Raw genomic sequence first — 18,598 nt, 5'->3', positions numbered from 1 at the left:
AATTATTTGAAAATCTAAAAAGAAAGTTTTCTGTGAAGAGTAGGTTTAGGGGTAGGGTGGGGTTAGGGTAAGAGGATAGAAAATACAGTTTGTACAGTATAAAAATTACACCCATAGTGTAAATATAAAACATGAAAAGCAGTTATGTGCTTATGTGAAATGTTATGTATACATTGTGCACAATACACTGAGTGATGAAAATGTTTTTAAAAAATGACAAATTACAGAATTTTTCTGTGGCATGTTTATTTATTGTTGTATATTATATATTGACAAATTACAGATATTAGCGATAAAGGTGTTTTGAAATGATTTATTATTTTTTATTAATTAATTAATGTATTTATTTATTCAAATGTTTTATTGTTTTATTATTTATTTATTTTATTTTATTTTTTGTTAAAGTCCACAGAGCTATAGTTGAAGAAACTAATTTTCACTGTAATAATGGCTGTAGTTTTTCTGGTCTGACTACAGTACAGTCAGTAGGTGGCACTAGAGACGTTTGTGGAGCTCCATAAAAGCAAAGAAAGAAGAAGATATTACACGCAGATCCCGCCCGATTGACAGATGATTTCCACCAATCAAGGTAAAGCTGCCCTTTTCCCCTTCCGTGTGTTTCTATCCTGATAGGTCAGCTGGGCTGCGCTGTTTAGTTGAGCTGACCGGAAATCAGTCTATTTGTTCACATTGAACTGAGCTTTGTGTTTCTGCAAATATTAATATTACAAACTGTCAAACGTGGCTGAACTTCGGGAAGCATGGAACAAGTCGGGAACAAGTATTTGTCGCAGGATTATTTCAGGTGTTTTTGGCTGTAGTTTAATATTCAGGGTAGTAAAGCATGTTAGAAGCTTGTACACAACTGTGCAGAAATCATAATTGTGTGTCCAAATTACCATACTTACTACAGTTATATTTAACACAGTAAACGCATAATAAATTATTATGGGATGGCATTTTATAACATAAAATAATATTGCATCCACAGAGCTCTCAGAATTTGATGCTTTTTTTATTTTGGATGATAGTGTAATACATGGTTGATAAGTTATTACAAATTAGTTCATATAAGTTATTACACTTATTATTTTACAGAAACTATCATTAAATATATGTAGGGAGCTGTACAGAAAATTACTATGGTAGATTTTTGTAAGGGGGAGGTAACTGGGATTAACAATCCTTTTTAACAAAATAATTTAAAAAAAAAACAATATTTGGTTGACATTTCACTCTGTTCTGTCTGATTTTCTCAATAGCTTTGCATTCCTCAATGAACATGCAATTTGAGGATGGTATATTCATCAAAGATTACTTCAGGATGATGGCGTATATGATCGTGTTGTGTTTCACGCTGGCAATTTCATTATCATTTTGGGTCCTTTCCATAACTGCCAGCACATACTATGGTGAGAGTTCACTTTCTAATTTCTCTTTGAATACATGAGGGCTGTTTGAGAAACCAGCCTTATTGCCCAGTCAGTCAGTGTATGTGTATGAAAGGGCCTCCTATGGAAACAGGTTTCTAAGACACCTTGTCTCATGTCTAAAGATCTAAATGTAAATTTAAATTAACTTAATATTATTAATATTTTTAAAAAGTATATTTCATTAAAAAAAAAAAAGTGGCATAAAATGTCACTAAAACTGTGACATAAATTGATAACAGTTGTCATTTATACATTATTCTTTTCACCATCTGCACACACAGTGTATCCTTGCAGCTTTCCATGATGTCCCACCACAGAAAAACGGGCTATTATTTATTGTGTGTTACTGTGCACACACTGGAACAATTTTAACCACTTTAAATTGAGTTACTAAAGAAGAAAATTGAGTTAAAACATGTAGTAGGAAAATACTGAGTAGAGATTATTGTGACAGTTATCATACAACAAAGTATGGCAACAGTATTACAAAGATGTTGTTTAATTGTAATAATTACAGTGCGTGTTTATGCAAAGTGCACAGAATGCGAAATCAAAATTTTGATATTTGCGACAAAGTGTCAAATCATTGGATTTGAAAGCAAATTGAAACTGTAAACAGCATGGTTCACATATGCTTTGGAAAAGTCATGTTAATTAACAAAATTGTATGGTAATGTAAAATTTCGAGGATTCTGACTTTTCATATCCAGTTCATTCCATTTAAAATACTGTTTTATATGATACTCTATATTTACTCAGGTACTCTGCAGCCAGTATCACCATGGCGGTGGCTGTTCTCAGTGCTTGTCCCTCTTTTCATCACATCTCGAGCCTTTAAACGCAAGAATCTTGATCATGGTGGTGCCATAGGAGGTGAGAAGTTCAGATGGTCTTTTATGGGGTCATTTTAATGTCGCATCAACATTTGTTACAGGTCGTAAAGGGACTTTTTTTTTTATATACAAACCCCAAAACAAACATGCTTGGAATCTCAAGTAATGTGTAGAAAAAAGTCACCAAAAACAAACCCCTCAACAATCTAAACCTACGTTTCCCAAGCCGTTTCCTGGAGGCACAGCAACAGTTTCGTGCTTTTCCTAATCAAACACTCCTGATTCCATACATAAGCTCATTACTAGAGACTCATTTATAAAGTGTGCGTACACACAGATTTGATCTTAGAGTGTGAGTACGTTTAAATCCAGTCCAACGCTCATATTTGTAAAAACTTTCAGGGTCTGAGCAGACGTACACACTTTTTCTTGTTCGAGTACTGGAGGTTTTTGAAATGTAAGCTGTTCTTGCTGCTCACTGTTCTAAATTAAAGCATTTGGATGATGACTGGTGATCTTTTGTATGTTATGACATTAATTAGGAGTCGTTTACATAGTAGAGAGCTGAAACCATTCAGTTGCGCAAAAGTTCAAGATCATTTGCGATTCATAGATTTCACATTTGAAAGAGACGTGTATGTGCGTTTTCTGTACATATGTTCATTCTATGAATCACATGTATGTACGCATATTTGAGAGATGATCGTAAGATCAAATTTAAGATGGTTTCTGCATTTTATAAATGAGGCCCCTGAAAACGACAGGTCAGATAAAAAAGACATCCGAAATGTCTACTGTTGATGTGCCTCCAGGAACAGTTTTGGGAAACTAACCCATACTGACCAAACACAGCAGATTATGGCATTAATTAAACACCCTGAACAAAACTGTCCATGATCCTAAGCACTTAAACCTTACAAATAGTACATAGGAAATTAGGTAAATGTCAAACAAACTAAAATTATCGTATATATATCGGCCATACAGGTTAACACATTCTGCGAACGAACATGAGCCTCTTGAGTGCTTATTCTGCATGCTACAGTATGTTTAATTTTAAGTATTTTATTTGATGAGAACCCCTAATACCTCTGGGATTCTGGGAGAGGAATTATTACATAAACAGTAAGACTCTTTGGAGATAAATAAATAATTAAAAACATAGCATTACATTCTGAACAAGTTTGCCTCAAGAACCATTCTATTGCTAGATTTTTCATTCAACCTCAACAAAAATGCATCATACAATTCTCTGTACTGTCTAAGACAGTAATTAAAAAAAAAAAGCTTATTTATAATTTATACATAATACTTCTTTCTGCAAAAATGGCTTAAAGCTTTTGAACCTTGTCAATTGCTGCTTGCAGCTATAGTTTTGACAATGACAAAAATGTTTGCCTGTTGTCATTTGTGAAAGTGAATATTTTAGGACAGAAATATATTATTATTACGTAATATATTGTATAATAATAACAGAGCATTTGTTCTTGCTGTGGCTGGATTACTGATCATGATGTGACTAGATTAATAAATTGCAAATTAACAAATCTTCATCTCTTTGCAGCGATGCTGGTTGGCTTTGTTCTTACTATGGCCAACATGAGCTTTTTTGGAGCTTTGTTCACCTTTTTTGTCACATCCAGCAAACTAACCAAATGGAAGGGAGACATCAAAAAGAAAATTGATTCAGATTATAAAGAAGGTATGTGTGGTTCTTAACTGAACAATTCTGATATTTCGGAATATTTTTTTCTCATTCTTATGGGTTAGTTTTGAGAAGACAAAGAAATCTTTATTTGTGTTTGTAGTGCAAATAGCTAGTTTTACCGTTTCTGTTATTCTTCCAGTTATTTACTTATATGGGCAAATGAATCAGAAGGATTGGTGTGACTCTGTGGATAGATAGACAACAGATTTAATTCATGATTCATAGGTTTTCAATTCAATTCAGGAACGATTTCTTGTGAATTCAGAACAGTTTACAATGAGTTTCAATCCAACTTCGATTAATGATTCTATTCTGAATTTATAGAATTAATTCATTCATTCATAAGAGTATTTACTTCCTACCTGTAAAATTAAAAAATGGTATATGTAGAAATTGACTTAATCCAAGATTTAAAGAAATGCTTTAAATGTATTAGTTCATTCCGTTGTGCAGGCAGATTTTAATGTTTAGTCTACACAACCTGATTGCAGTGTTCCAGATACACTAAGCAGCAATCATACAACACTTCCATGGATGGTCTAACCTAGAATATCATGCACTTTTCCAACAAATCCTAAACTTTTCTTCACTTTTCTTCACAAGATCTGGGTAAACTGAACTTATTTTATCTTCTGGAAGACATGTAAGTAGCTTCTGAAGGGCAGTACTAAATGAAAAAAAAAAAAAGACATTTAGGCAAAATAAGAAAAATGTACACATCTTCATTCTGTTCAAAAGTTTTCATCTCCCGACTCTTAATGCATGTCACACAAGTCGAGTTGTACTCAAAATCTGAGGTGTACAGGGTAAACAGGACTGGCAAGAGCACTGTCCCCTGTGGGGCCCCTATGCTGCTGACTACATTCTCAGAGGTGCAGTCCTTCAGCTGGGCATACTGAGATCTTACAGTGAGATAGTCCATAACCCACTTTATGAGGTATGAGCCCACACCCATTTCTGTCAGTTTGTCTTTCAGGAAAGGGGGCTGGATGGTATTGATTGCACTGAAGTAATCAAAAAACATGATCCTCATAGTGCTACTGCCCCTGTCCAGATATGAGAGAGACCGATGGAGCAGGTAGAGGATAGCATTTTCCACTCCCACCTTCTCCTGGTACTCAAACTGCAGAGGGTCTAATGTGTGGCAGACCTATGATATTGTGTAGCAGCAGCCTTCATGATGTGTGATGTCAAGACGACCTGCCTGAAAGCATTGGGATTTTTGGGGTGTGGCTTCTTCTTCCACAGCACAGGAACCCTCCCTAAATGCAAACCCAGGTTGAAGATATGCTGTAAAAGGTCACCAAGCTCCAGAGCACAGGCTTTGAGTAGTCTTGGGCTGGAGCTTTACTGGAGCGGAGCCTCTCAACTTTTGATGCCATTCAAGGAGTTGTTCTGCTCTGTTTGGCCATTGTAATTCACTTCACCCTTTCTGAATTCTGCAGAGGCTTAGATGTTTGTTTGACATGGATGTTTTCTTGTGTGGAAGTGGCAGAAAGCAGATGAGGCACTTGTTTCTTCAGCTCTGGTGGTATCCTTAGAAGCAGTTCATTAGATAGTTTGTTGTATTCCCCTTATCTAATTTTTCTTTAATTACCCCTTTGATTGTTGGGGCACATTTTGGATTTGTTTAATTCACAACTAAGTGCAAATAACAGTATGTTAGTCTTGAATGAGTAAGCTTTAAGCTTAAGCTTTTTTAATGTTCATTTGTTTGTTTATGCATCTGTCCAAGACAGCCTCCAACCCAATCTTTCTCAAAGTGTTTTTTTTTTATGTTGCTGTATAGAATGCTTGTTGATAACATTACTTGTGTGTCTTTAATGTCTGCAGGAGGCCAGAGGAACTGGTTGCAAGTTTTCTGTAATGGTGGAGTTCCTACTGAGTTGGCCCTGCTCTATATGATTGAAGTTGGTCCTGGAGAAATACCTGTGGATTTTGGGAAGCAATATTCCGCTTCATGGATGTGCTTATCACTCTTAGGAGCACTGGCTTGCAGCACAGGGGACACCTGGGCTTCTGAAGTTGGTCCTGTGCTTACTAAGAGAATGCCCAGGCTCATCACCACCTGGAAAGATGTCCCAGCAGGTACAGAGTCCAATTAAATATGTACAGTTAAATACATTATGGACTGATTCCACAGATGTTGTGAATAACCACAGACAATAATTATGTCCAGGATTTGATTTATTTATTTTTTTCTTCAGCAGTCAAGCTACTCAGAAGTTGTACTAGCCAAAACAAAAATATCAGCAATAATCTAGATTATCAAAATGACAGTTTAGGTTTAAATATATTTACAATATAATCTAATTTTGAATTATTAAATCACTTTTGACTGTTTTATATCGTTTTATAGTGTAAATATGAAAGAGTAGTGCCACCAGTGAATCCTATCTATTGCAAAATACTTTTGAGACTGTGACTTTTCTTATAAAACAGCATTTATTTCCCCAAATATAGCTGACCCCATATAATTGTTTAAACATAAAACAATGTGTTAAGATTGGACAAGCTTTCAGCTATTTCTTTTCATCAGCTGTTTCAAGTCAGCGTACTGAACTCAACTTATTAAAGCCTCTTTTCCACTTACGCTCACAAAATGAAATAGGAATGAAATTTCAATCGGATTGAAGGGGGTGGTTTATTCCTTTTCTAATCCGATTGAGAGTGCATGTAAACACTCTATCAGATTGAAAACTGAAAGGACTGCACATGTGCAATGACGCAGAAATAGTGTATTGACGTATGACGTGCGTAACGAGCGGTTCATCCTTTTGAATAAAATGATGTATAAGTGCGTGTCCTGTCATTATAAAACTCTCCTATCACTCGGCAACTGTGAAGTGGAGCAGGACAACCTCCCACCAGTCCTTGTTTCGGACTCTCATCCACAGGCAACCTGTTTTGTTCGCGGGGAGGGGCATATTTCTGCATGATAAATATGAGCAGCATGGCACTGCGGTTTATATTTATCCAGAAATGGAAAAATATTAATTCTGCTGTTAAAAACAAATAAAGAAACAGAGAGTAGTTATTATGTGCATGTAAAAAAAAAATCAATTCCGATTTGAAGCCTGTGACATATAAACACGCACATCATCCCGATCACTTTATTTTTCGTTCATATAAACACTACATTCAGATTCATCAATCGGAATGAATTCAGTCCGATTGAACCAAAAATTGTGCATGTAAACGTGATGAAAATTATGCCCCATAATATGATGACGACATTATACCCCAGCAATAGAATTTCACAAAATTGCCATGCCATTCACCACTTTGTGTCAGAATACACTGATCAGCCACAATATTAAATCCGCAATGCCTTCGACCCTCAACATTGCATCACTAGCCACGTTTCCACTATCGGGCCAAAAGCAGTCTGCTAGTGCGTGCCAGGGCCAGTCACGTTTCCACTGTCACTTCCGGGGCTTGATCGTGCTTCGTCTGGGCTTCCCCTGGGCCAGCTCGGGCTTGAGGAGTGGTTATGAACAAAGGCAGAGTTTTTCCATGTCTGGAGAGTGTCAGCGCTGCAGATTATTATTATTATTATATGAGCCTTGGGCACCCTTGACCCTGACACCAGTTAGTTGTCCTTCCTTGCACCACTTTTGGTAGGTACTAGGGATGTGCAACAGTGATCGAGTACTCAAGTACTCGGCCGTGACAGTCAAGTCAAGTCACCTTTATTTATATAGCGCTTTTAACAATACAGATTGTGTCAAAGCACTTAACATTATCAAATTGGAGGATAGCGTGTCAGTAATGTATAATGATAAGATTAAACACTCAGTTTTCAGCAATGATCGATCATAAAAACGATGATCGTGGAAAAAAACAAAAAACATTCTGATTGGTTATAGCAGCACTTTGGGCGGAACCCTGAGCTCTGAATGTTTAGTTTGCCACAACATGCAGTCCAAAGTATAGATGTGAGAAGAGAGAAGAAGCATGGCTTCGAAAGTCACATAGTGATGTCTGGGTTAGCTACATATCTGATTAATCTAATATAGGATGCTGAATAAAATTACCAGTGTTTAGTTTCATGCTCAAATTCAATGCCATTTGAATTTGAGACGGTCATACTGCTTTTAGATGTTTCTTTTTTAAAAATACCGATGTTATAATAATGCAGCAGTGCGTTTTTCGTCATATTTGTTCAACAGTTGGCATAGTTCAATTAAAATTGTTTTCGTACTTCATATGGCTTTGAAAACACGTAATGTAATTAACACGTAATGGTTAATTTTCATTTGCATTTGGAGGGTTGCTAATTTTAAACCCTGATTATTGTCAGTATGAAGGGATTTATTTAAGCAAAAGGCCTTTGTCTTAACTGCTATAAAATGGTTTATAGGTACCAATGGTGGAGTCACTCCTGTTGGATTAGTGGCCAGTGTTTTGGGTGGAGGCACAGTGGGAACAGTGTACTACTTCATGCAGCTCCTGTTGGTAAAAGATCTGCATTTAGCAGTTCCTCAGTGGCCTATCATCTTGTATGGAGCAATAGCTGGTCTGTTTGGATCTCTGCTAGATTCATTCCTCGGTGCAACCATGCAGTATTCAGGTAATCTGGCTGATTATTATTAAAGGTAAATAAAATCAAATAGATTAGTTCATATACTTTCCCCCTGTGGTCCACCACAATATTATTGCAAGTTTTTGCAACAGTCATACTAACAGTGCTAATTTACTTTTATGCAATATAAATAATTTATCATCTTCTGTCAGCGCTCCTTTTTATTCTAATTGGACATGAAAAGTTACTTAGCACTGAATGAATATTGATTCTTAAAATCCCAAGATCAAACTTTTAATCAGTGCCTATGGATGTTACGTTAATAGTGCAAAATAAAATGTAACTTAATGTTACTTTATTTATTTAACAATAATGATTTAGGATTCATCATTATTATTAAATAATTCCACATCTAGAGAAATGCTCTCACCTCCTCCGTATTGTTATCTGTTATAAACTGTAATGTAGAAAAATATTTGGAAATATGAAGTCAGTGAAGCAGTTTGGTTTTATATTATAAAACCAAACTGCTTTGGAAAAGGTCAGTGTGATGTAACTAACATTTATCATATTGGACTAACTTATTTGTCATTTGTGCTGGGTTTTCTTTTAATATTTGTTTAAAATTTTCTAGGTGTTTGACTTTTTTTTTTCTTTCCATCAAGGATACGATGAATCCATTGGGAAGGTTGTGAGTTATGAGTCACCGAGTGTTAAAAGAATATGTGGGAAACCCATCCTGGACAATAATGGAGTGAATCTGTTCTCTTCTGTACTCATAGCACTATTCCTGCCTGGGTTTGCTTGGATATTCTGGGCTAGGCAATGAATCATGTGATTTTAATTGTGTATCATGTCCCTTTTAGGATAAAAAACAGTTTATGCTAAAAACAATGCCATTACCATAGCACCATGGATTTTTTTTTTTTAATTTTTTTTAGAATTTAATCAAGCGCAATTTAAACTCCTGTCTTTGTTTCTACACATTGTATTGAAATGTTCTAAATTACTTTAAAGTTTAAATGTGTTATGTTAAAATACTTCACATATGAGAACAAATAAATTATATTAATCTTGAAAGGCTGCCAAAGGCACATACTGACGCTCCAAGTATTTCATCTTGTGTGTGTCAATTTTTGTAGTCCATTTCTTCCATAAATATTTTGAGTAAATAGCGTTTTCTGTTTATTACCAAATGTATGTCTCTCTGTGTAAGTGTCTATGCCATTTATTACAGGTGTAGGTTCTGGTGTTTTGTGTATGTCAGAGATCAACATATTCAAGTATTCCATTGGAATATATGTGTACTTTGTGGAATAAAGTACCCTTACAAGCATGCTAGGTTCTTCAGCCATTCAACCATTCATTTCTGTTTACTGTCTTGAATTTAAAAATAATAATTATGATTATGAGCCATTTGGTGATTCTGAATGATGTGGGGTTTTTTTAAGTATTTAAACCGTAAAAAGTGATAAGTTGACTTAACTTAAAACAATTGAGGAAACCCGTTGCCTTAAAATGATTAAGTAAATAATTTTTTTTTTTTTTTAAGTTAAGTGAACTTTACAATTCACTTAACTTATTTTTTTTAATTATTATTTACTTAATAATTTTAAGGCAATGGGTTTCCTCATAAGTTAAGTCAACATCATGTTTTACAGTGTATATTTTGTTCCAGATATGTAAAATAATAGTGTTCAAAACTAACACTCGCCTAGCACCAAATGTGGGGTAGAAATGGCTTTGGCAAGTAAATAAAATGAGAAGGAAGTAGAATTTCTAATTAAGAAAATAACATGCATTACAGGTAAAGATGGTAATACCTGCTCCTGCTCCAGGTTACCTATGCAAACATATTTTACTTGCATTCCATTATGCTATCACCTAAAAACACTGGAGCCTCAAATGCTTGTCACTGCATTTATGTACATTTCCTTTAGTTTGGAATCTGATTTAAGATAGGAAGGCATTTGTGGTCAATTGGAACATGCCCATGGTGTGCTACATGGATGATGTTTTTGTGTAGGAGAAACCTATGGATCCTTCAAAAAGAGACACAGCAACAATCACCAAAGTAAAAGCTAAAGTTGGGCTATATACAAACTACACCACAGTTGTGTAACTTAAACGACACCACCATTAAAGCTTCTGATGACTCTTTCCATCTTAATTTTTTGGTAACTTTATTTTGATAGTCCACTTTAGACATTCTACTAACAGTAAGTAACTTTGCAACTACATGTCAACTAGCAGTCATAAGAGTATTAGTAGACTGTCTGCTTAATATCTTCTAACTTTATTTTGATGGGTCTCCAACATACTGACTGAGACACTTTGCAAGTATATGTCAACTTATTCTACTAACCCTAAACCTACGCTAACAGTCTACTCTGAGAGTTAGTAGACATGCAGTTGCAAATGAATGAGAATTAGTTTACATGTAGTCGATATGTAGTTACAAAGTTACTTATAGTTAGTAGAATGTCTTTTTTTAAATAAATGTACCTCCAGCAACTGTAAAGCTTTCATCTGTAAAAATAACTGTAAAATCCATCTCATTGTGTCACATATGTAATATTTACGTATTTTACATGTGAATGATTTTAAGAAAACGCCACACTGAATTATATTCCACACTAAATAATTTCATATTTCAGCACTGATGCTGCACAGCTAAGGAAGGGAAGCACTAAAGAATCTAGCACAAATTTTAAGATAATTTATAGTATAATATTTATATAAAGACAGAATTATTTTTTGTTGTGGTATGAATAAATAAACACATATGTGTTAAAACGTAAGAATCATTAAGACAGCACACCAGCACCTGTAAAACATTGCACATTAAACAACAGTTCACGTAAATAGTTTTAAAGACCACACATTTAATACAAATAAATAATAAAAATAAAAAAGATAAATAAATGCCGTTGGACTGACAAAATTTTAAACTTCACACTCATTTGAACTATTGACCTGTGACATCCTATAACATGCAATTCATTTAAATGTCAATGTTTGGCATGAGTCACAACACATGACTTACTTTTTTACTTCTCTTTCAGCCAGACAGTAACAGGGAATGATTTCTTTTGGACGTCAGTTGTTAATTTAATTTAATTTATTTTAATTATTTAAGTGCCAATACACAGACAGAAATTGATCGCCTTGCCAGTTATCACCAGATGGTAACATTGTGTTGAAAAGCCTCAGTGCTTCGCAAAGCTTAATTTGACCTTTACTGTGTGTACCCCTGGCCTCTTTGTAATGTTAATAAAATAGAACTAAGCACATTTACATCTTCTACAAAAGTCTGTTCTCTTAGCATGACCTGATCCAGTATGGCGTTGGCAATACCCAGTGTTGTGCCCTTTCTGGCATGATGACAGTTAAACTCTGCAGTCCTATTTAACCACTTGTTAGAATCATGAGTGGGGTATTACTGATGTACTTTTTGTTATATAAAATGTGAAAATATCTTGAACTTGTGTAAACCACAGACTTTATTCATTTACCTAAATGTCCATTCGATAAAATCCATTGACCTCAGGACGATGGAACCAGAAGCCTAATTTTTAAGGTTTTAAGGTTTAAGGTTTAAGGTTTTAGGTTTGTTTGTTTGTGTGTGTGTGTGTGTGTGTGTGTGTGTGTTTTGAATGGTTGTTTATGAGTCCCTTGTTTGTCCTAAACAGTTAAACTGCCTGCTGTTCTTCAGAAAAAGGTCCTTCAGGTCAGGTTCTTTGGTTTTCCAGCATCTTTTGCATATTTGAACCCTTTCCAGCAATGACTGTATGATTTTGAGATCCATCTTTTCACACTGAGGACAACTGAGGGACTCTTTACAACAAAAGGTTCAAACACTCACTGATGCTCCAGAAGGAAACACGATGCATTAAGAGTCAGGGGTGTAAACTTTTGAACAGAATGACGATGTGTACATTTTTCTTATTTTGCCTAAACATCATATATATATATATATATATATATATATATAGTACAGAAGACTTACAAGTTTCCCAGAAGACAAAATAAGTTAAATTTACCCTGATCCTCAAATTCAAAAGGTTTTCAAGCTCTTAATGCTTTGTGTTTTCTTCTGGAGCATCAGTGAGTGTTTGAAACTTTTGTAATAGTTGTGTATGAGTCCCCCAGTTGTCCTCAGTGTGAAAAGATGGATCTCAAAATCAAGACGCTGTAAAACCAAAGAATTTGTGGGACCTGAAGGATTTTTCTGATGAACAACAGGCTGTTCAGAACAAACAAAGGACTCATGAACACATACACACAAAACGCACAGCTGTGAATCATCCAGTTAACACAGTATTAAGAATAAAGTGTATGTAAGTTTTTGAACGGGTCCTTTTTGACTATAAATTAACCTATTATTTTCTCTTGTGTATAAACATTTTTTTTTTTTTTTTTTGTTAAATATCTTATTCAGGTCAGTACTAAATAAAAAAATAACATCCATTTTGTATGATCCCTCTTATTTTTGTAAAATAGTTAACATTTTGCAGAAACTGCAAAGTGTAGGCTATACAAAATTTTTATCACAACTGTACACTTATAGGCCTATTGAACGAAAGATGGCAGTACACTTTCGTTGTGAGCAGCAGGCTACACCACTGAAAGAAATGAGGGAGGCTTAAAGACACATGCGTGATGTTCACAGCGAACATAAAAGTATTTTTCCTCCAGGGGGTGCATGATGGCCTATAGAGGCAGTATGTCCATTACACCGTATTAAAATCTCAACAGGTTTGCTTAATATCTCAACAGAGATGTGTGTACACTAAAACTAATAATCTTTCAAATAAGATTCATGCACAAACTGCCACCTGACATTCACATGTTCACTTGCTCCATTTATCTGTATAAATGCTTTTTTAAAAATTCGAATTTAATCATCTCAAATCACTGTGATTGGACCACCTTTTGCTGTGCTGAGAAAAGTACCGTATATCACGTGCCTCATCACCGCCGCTTCAGCAGTGGTCTGGACAATAATTTCTACCCGAGTAATGACACAGATTACCTCTATTAAAAACTATTGCAAAGTGAAGATTAAAAACTGGAGAATCATTATTTACAATTAACGTTTCTGACCAACTACAGACAAGACTCAAACCGATGAGCCCCGCCCCTCTAAAAGTTCACCTTTTGCTGTTTGCCGTTCTATGCGCAGCTCACTTGTAGACGCATGCGCAGTGTGTAACGGAACGAGTCAACGGACGAAGTTGGAAAGAAGACTGTTTGTGAATCCAAATAACGTTATATTCAAACAAAGAAGCAATGGGTGTGTATAGTCATCTACCTTATAGTCATTTATATTATTTGTCGTTAGATACGTAATGCTCACACCTACAGTATTTCTCATGACTGGGCTGTTGATGTAGAGAATCATAGCCCTGATGAACACAGCTAGAACCTCATGCTGGATGAGGCTGATAGATTATTTACTGGCATGTAACGTTATTATTAGTTTTTATTTGCGCTTTTGTTGCATTGTTTTGCATATAAAGTAATATACGTGGTATATGCAAAACAGCATCAACACACATCTATATGAATTAATATGCCAAATATTTCATGTCATTTTTTATTGTTGATTTCAGTATTAACATTTTTCAAAATCTTGAAACTTTTATTTACAGGTTTAAATCATTTGAATGTGGAATGTGAATGTTATTGATAATATGGATTCAGATATCTGAATGGCGCTCTATACGAATAAATGCAAATATATAGATATACATGTATAAATGCTTGTATATCTATGTCCTTGTAGAGTCCGTCCCTCCTCTCTCCTCACTTCGCCTGCTGGTTTCTCCTCTGCGCCTCACGTCCGCCTTCATGTGGCAAGTTGTTAAGGATCAGAATGTGGAGCAATTTGGAAAACTGGAAGAATTTGTTTCTGTGATGACAAACCTTGTGCCAGAGCTCTTAAGTAGGAGGCAGAGGGCCACTTTGATAGTAGGGCTGCGGGCAAAGGTAAGAAGTGTTTATGTACTGTATTTGTTACTGTTTTCATGGAAGTATTTTTATTTATTTATTTTTTCATTTTGATTTCATTTATTTACTTATAAAGCACCAATAAACACAACAAGAGTTGACAACTGTGCTTTTCAGAAGAAAAAGGTAAAATAGAAAGACAGAAATAATAATATATAAAAATTAAATATAAATTAAAAAGAGACCAAGAATTATAATGCATTAAATGCAAGGGTAAAAAGATGAGACTGTAACTTAGATTTAAAATCATATACAGAAGATGCAGTTCTCACAGATAAGAGAAGACTGTTCCACAGCCCAGGACCGGCCACTGCAAACACATGGTTACCTTTCAACTTTAATCTTGAGCTTGGATATGACAGATTAATACTGTCTGAGGGTCGCAAACATCTGGCTGACTCATTTACATTTACAAGATCTGACAAATAAGAAGGTGCCAGACCATTTAAGGACTTAAAAACAAATAACAAAATTTTAAATTCAACTCTATAACGCACTGGCAACCAATTAAGAGTCATTCAAATTGGAGTAGCGTGTTCTCGCTTAAAAACCCCTGTTAAAAATCTGGCTGTGGCATTTCGAACCATTTGAAGCCCGTGGCATGGAGGATTGGGGTAGTCCAATATAGTTACATAGTCCAAACGTGATAAAACAAAAGCATGTATGACTCTTTCAAGGTCTTTAAAGGATAAATAAGATATAACTTTTGGCAGAAGTCAAGTCAAGTCAAGTTGAGCTTTATTGTCATTCCGCTACATGCGGGGCATACAGTGGAACGAAATGTCGTGCCTCACAGGACCACGGTGCTACATAAATACAGGCATACAACAATGGAGTAAGACAATATAAACCTATACACAACTATCCTACTGATAGATTTTGACTATAAATATACTATCTATAAAAAGTACCTATACAAACTAAAAAATACAAACTATACAAACTATACGAATGCTTCAGATAAATACTGTACATGTGCAAGGAGAAACATTGAGTTCAAGCAGCTGGCTGGGGAACAGTGCAGGAGGATTTGTAGTGCATGAGCATGTAAACATACATATATTACTGAGTTCTTTTTGTGGGATTTGTGTACACACAGCAGTGTGTGTGAAAAGTGACTAGTGCGCATAGAGGAGGAGAGTGAGCTACTACAGCTACTACAAGTGGAAGATGGAAGTTGATGTATTGGTCAAACTTAAGGGAGGAATCAAAAAGAACTCCCAAATTTTTCTCAGTTGTTTTGATATAAGAATTTAGATGAACACAATTAAAATTTGGTTTTCCTTTACCCACAGTGCACCCAAAGACAATTGGTTTCGTCTTACCCTCATTTAAATGCAAAATGTTTTTGGGACATTTAAGATATTACATCAGCTAAGAATGCAAGCAAGGTTTCTAAACCTTTCTGTTCTACTGACGCAGTTAAGGCCCCGATATACTTCAAACGAAGTTCGTTTTCGTTCTTCGTTTGGGGGCAAAAAGAAGTTCGAAAAGGCTAAGCCATGGTATACTGTTTTCGAACATTCCAACACTAGGTGTGAGACGGGTAGCTACCAATGGTCAGAATATTATAGACAAAAGAATAATGATTAGCAGCAGTTCAGAGTCAAGTATAATATTTGCAAGAACCATTCCATTTCCATAATCAGTCCTTTAAGTGTGAATGGCTAGTCTGAAAACTTAAGCATGATGTGGAAAAAAATATTGGAGTCATCTCAATAACACAAACCTGTTTGTTACTTTATTTTATTAGTGTTCATTTATTTTATTAAACTGGATAAATTATTACACCTTTTTATATTTTGTGGTGTCATGATTTGATAAAAACAAGGGTTTATACAATAAACCCTTATACAATGTATGTTCTTTTGGCATTTCATTTATTGTATACCTATTCAATTCGCTTATTGAAAGAACAGCAGCAGCAGCAGTATGGTGTAACATTTATTTGAAACACATGTATTTGGTACTTGCTACTAGAGGTCGACCGATAGTGGATTTTACCGATACCGATAGCTAGGTTGGACCACACTGGCCGATACCGATTAATCAGCCGATAGTTTTCAAAATGGATACTGAAAGAAAGCTAGTGCTTTACTATTTAAAAAAAAAAAATGCAGTAACAGTACTGAACCATACATTGTAAATGAATAAAAATATTAATATTATTTACTATATTGATCATTAAAGTTATTTCATAGTTTGCTAATGTTAAAAGAAGAAACTTTAATTTAATTTTAAAAATGTAGCCTATTAGTTGCTAATAGTGAATGTTGAAATGAACACACTCTAACAAGGAACAATACTTCTACAGTTTTCATTAATGCTACGAATGGACTCTTATTGTTAAGTGTTACCATTTAATTTCAACAGTCATGCTTAAAGATGGCCATCTTTAAATATCTACACAAGGCCATAGCATTAAAATTACATACATATGGATATTGTATGTGTACTCGCACACTTTATTTTTTAACACTTGATAATTATCTAATAAAAAAAAAATGTTAGTCACACACGGGGAAAAAGCGCAGCGCTACATCTAGGAGAACTCAGAGGTATCACACACACACACACACACACACCAGACGCTTTGCGTTCAATTCAAGTGGCGGTCTAAAACAATTTTATTTAATCCCCAAACGGACATAAGTTTACTTCAAGAATGAACAGTGTGGCATAAATGAGTTTGAAGTTCGGTGTTTAAAAAAACAGAGCAAGCAGAAAGAGAAATCGCGATCTATTACAGCTTTCTATATGAAGCATACAGACTTTATTAGAGCCACAGAAAGACAAACGTTTTGCTGAAAAATGCACAATACATAATTTATAGCCTAGGGTGAAGTCATTATGTACATTCACAATGATTTGGGACAAATATAAAGTAATTTAATAGAAAACTATGTGAATTGCGCTCTGTTCCGCGGCAGGATTTTCTGTCGGCTGTATTTAAATGTGCGTCTGGAGTTTCCCGCTCAGTGCAGTGTCAAAAATAAACACGTGCTGTCAGTGATTTCCGCCTCTAGAGGCCCTCTCGTACTGTATGCCAGCGGACCCTTCTCAGCCACTCCAGCAATGGTTGCAAAATGGAAAACTATCGGCATGGATTTTTGCCGATAACCGATAGTTGCGGCAATCAACTATCGGTGCCGCTTAATCGGCAAAACCATGAATCGGTCGACCTCTACTTGCTACCTTATATCTTTACTCTTTCCTTTCATTCTTTTCATGGCATTGGAAAACTTGCATTTGATGTTTCTCTGCGTCGCTTTTTGTCGTCGACCCCAAGCTTTGTTGCAATTTCTTTCTAGGAATTAAATGCTTTTTGTGAATCTAGTCTATCCGCGAGCGACCGTACAGGTACGGTTATATTTGTCATCTTTATTTTTTTATATAGCGCTTTTAACAATACAGATTGTGTCAAAGCACTTAACAGTATCAAATTGGAGGATAGAGTGTCATTAATGTATAATGATAAGATTAAACAATCAATTTTCTAAATTTTCAGTTAAAGGCATTTCATTATTGAATTCAGAGATGTCATTGTCTAGCTCAGTTTAGTTTAAATAGTATCTGTGCAACCAAATCGACGATAATTGCTAGAAATGAAGTGTCCCCAACTGAGCAAGCCAGAGGCGACAGCGGCAAGGAACCATAACTCCCTCTGTGACAGAAAAAAACCTTGGGAGAAACCAGGCTCAGTTGGGGGGCCAGTTCTCCTCTGGCCAGACGAAACCCGATTTATGGCAGTTCAGCTATTCGGCACAGTGCATTTATGTTGCTAGTGACTTGGAGATGTTGTTCTCCTGCCTGACCTCCGTTGAATGAGAAACGAACCGGGGGAAAAAAATCACGCACGTCAAGGAAGGTGGAGAGGTGAGCTGTTTCGAACTGCCGAAACAAACTCAAAACAAACTTCGTTTTGGCCTGATTTTGTTCGAAATGACGTCTTATCAGTTCATTCTTCGATTTCATTTGAAGTATATCGGGGCCCAGGGCTCGCAAAATCGCTAGCCCGACGTCCCGGGGCTATTGTGTTTTCCAGTCGGGCTACTAAAATGTATCACTGCCTGCCCGACGGGCTACT

General features: G+C 35.6%; 2 protein-coding genes across 4 annotated transcripts in view; both read left to right on the top strand.

Moving 5' to 3' along the window:
• Positions 1-641: 641 nt before the first annotated feature.
• Positions 642-9,835, top strand: tmem19 (transmembrane protein 19). Of its 2 annotated transcripts, none has more exons than XM_058774399.1 (7): positions 642-781; positions 1,263-1,412; positions 2,193-2,306; positions 3,831-3,968; positions 5,808-6,062; positions 8,338-8,547; positions 9,165-9,835. In XM_058774399.1, the coding sequence occupies exons 2-7, from the start codon at positions 1,277-1,279 to the stop codon at positions 9,326-9,328; spliced, it is 1,017 nt and encodes a 338-aa protein (XP_058630382.1). In that variant the 5' UTR covers positions 642-781; positions 1,263-1,276; the 3' UTR covers positions 9,329-9,835. The 2 variants fall into 2 exon arrangements, with proteins under 2 accessions (XP_058630382.1, XP_058630381.1); XM_058774398.1 differs by having other exon boundaries at positions 648-805.
• A 3,739-nt stretch (positions 9,836-13,574) lies between these two features.
• The window catches only part of LOC131538563 (sugar phosphate exchanger 3-like), a 42,506-nt gene continuing 37,482 nt past the window's right edge, over positions 13,575-18,598 (top strand). Inside the window, exons 1-2 of one of the 2 annotated variants that reach the window (XM_058772439.1) lie at positions 13,575-13,795; positions 14,288-14,490. In XM_058772439.1, coding sequence (XP_058628422.1) covers positions 13,792-13,795; positions 14,288-14,490 — 207 coding nt within the window. In that variant the 5' untranslated portion in view covers positions 13,575-13,791. The remainder of the gene's footprint in view (positions 13,796-14,287; positions 14,491-18,598) is intronic. The other variant, XM_058772438.1, reaches the window with a different exon arrangement.

The sequence above is a fragment of the Onychostoma macrolepis genome, chromosome 04 (assembly GCF_012432095.1).
Source record: "Onychostoma macrolepis isolate SWU-2019 chromosome 04, ASM1243209v1, whole genome shotgun sequence".
Lineage (NCBI taxonomy): Eukaryota > Metazoa > Chordata > Actinopteri > Cypriniformes > Cyprinidae > Onychostoma > Onychostoma macrolepis.
Note: the sequence above shows the minus strand (reverse complement) of the source record. Positions and strands in the feature narration are given on the sequence as shown.

What these genes read in the sequence shown, in the direction of transcription:
- tmem19 (XM_058774399.1), top strand. Translation starts at nt 1,277, where the DNA reads ATGAACATGCAATTTGAGGATGGTATATTCATCAAAGATTACTTCAGG. An exon ending in AACTGCCAGCACATACTATG is followed by an intron (nt 1,413 to 2,192) that starts GTGAGAGTTCAC and finishes ATATTTACTCAG; the next exon opens with GTACTCTGCAGCCAGTATCA. An exon ending in TGCAACCATGCAGTATTCAG is followed by an intron (nt 8,548 to 9,164) that starts GTAATCTGGCTG and finishes CTTTCCATCAAG; the next exon opens with GATACGATGAATCCATTGGG.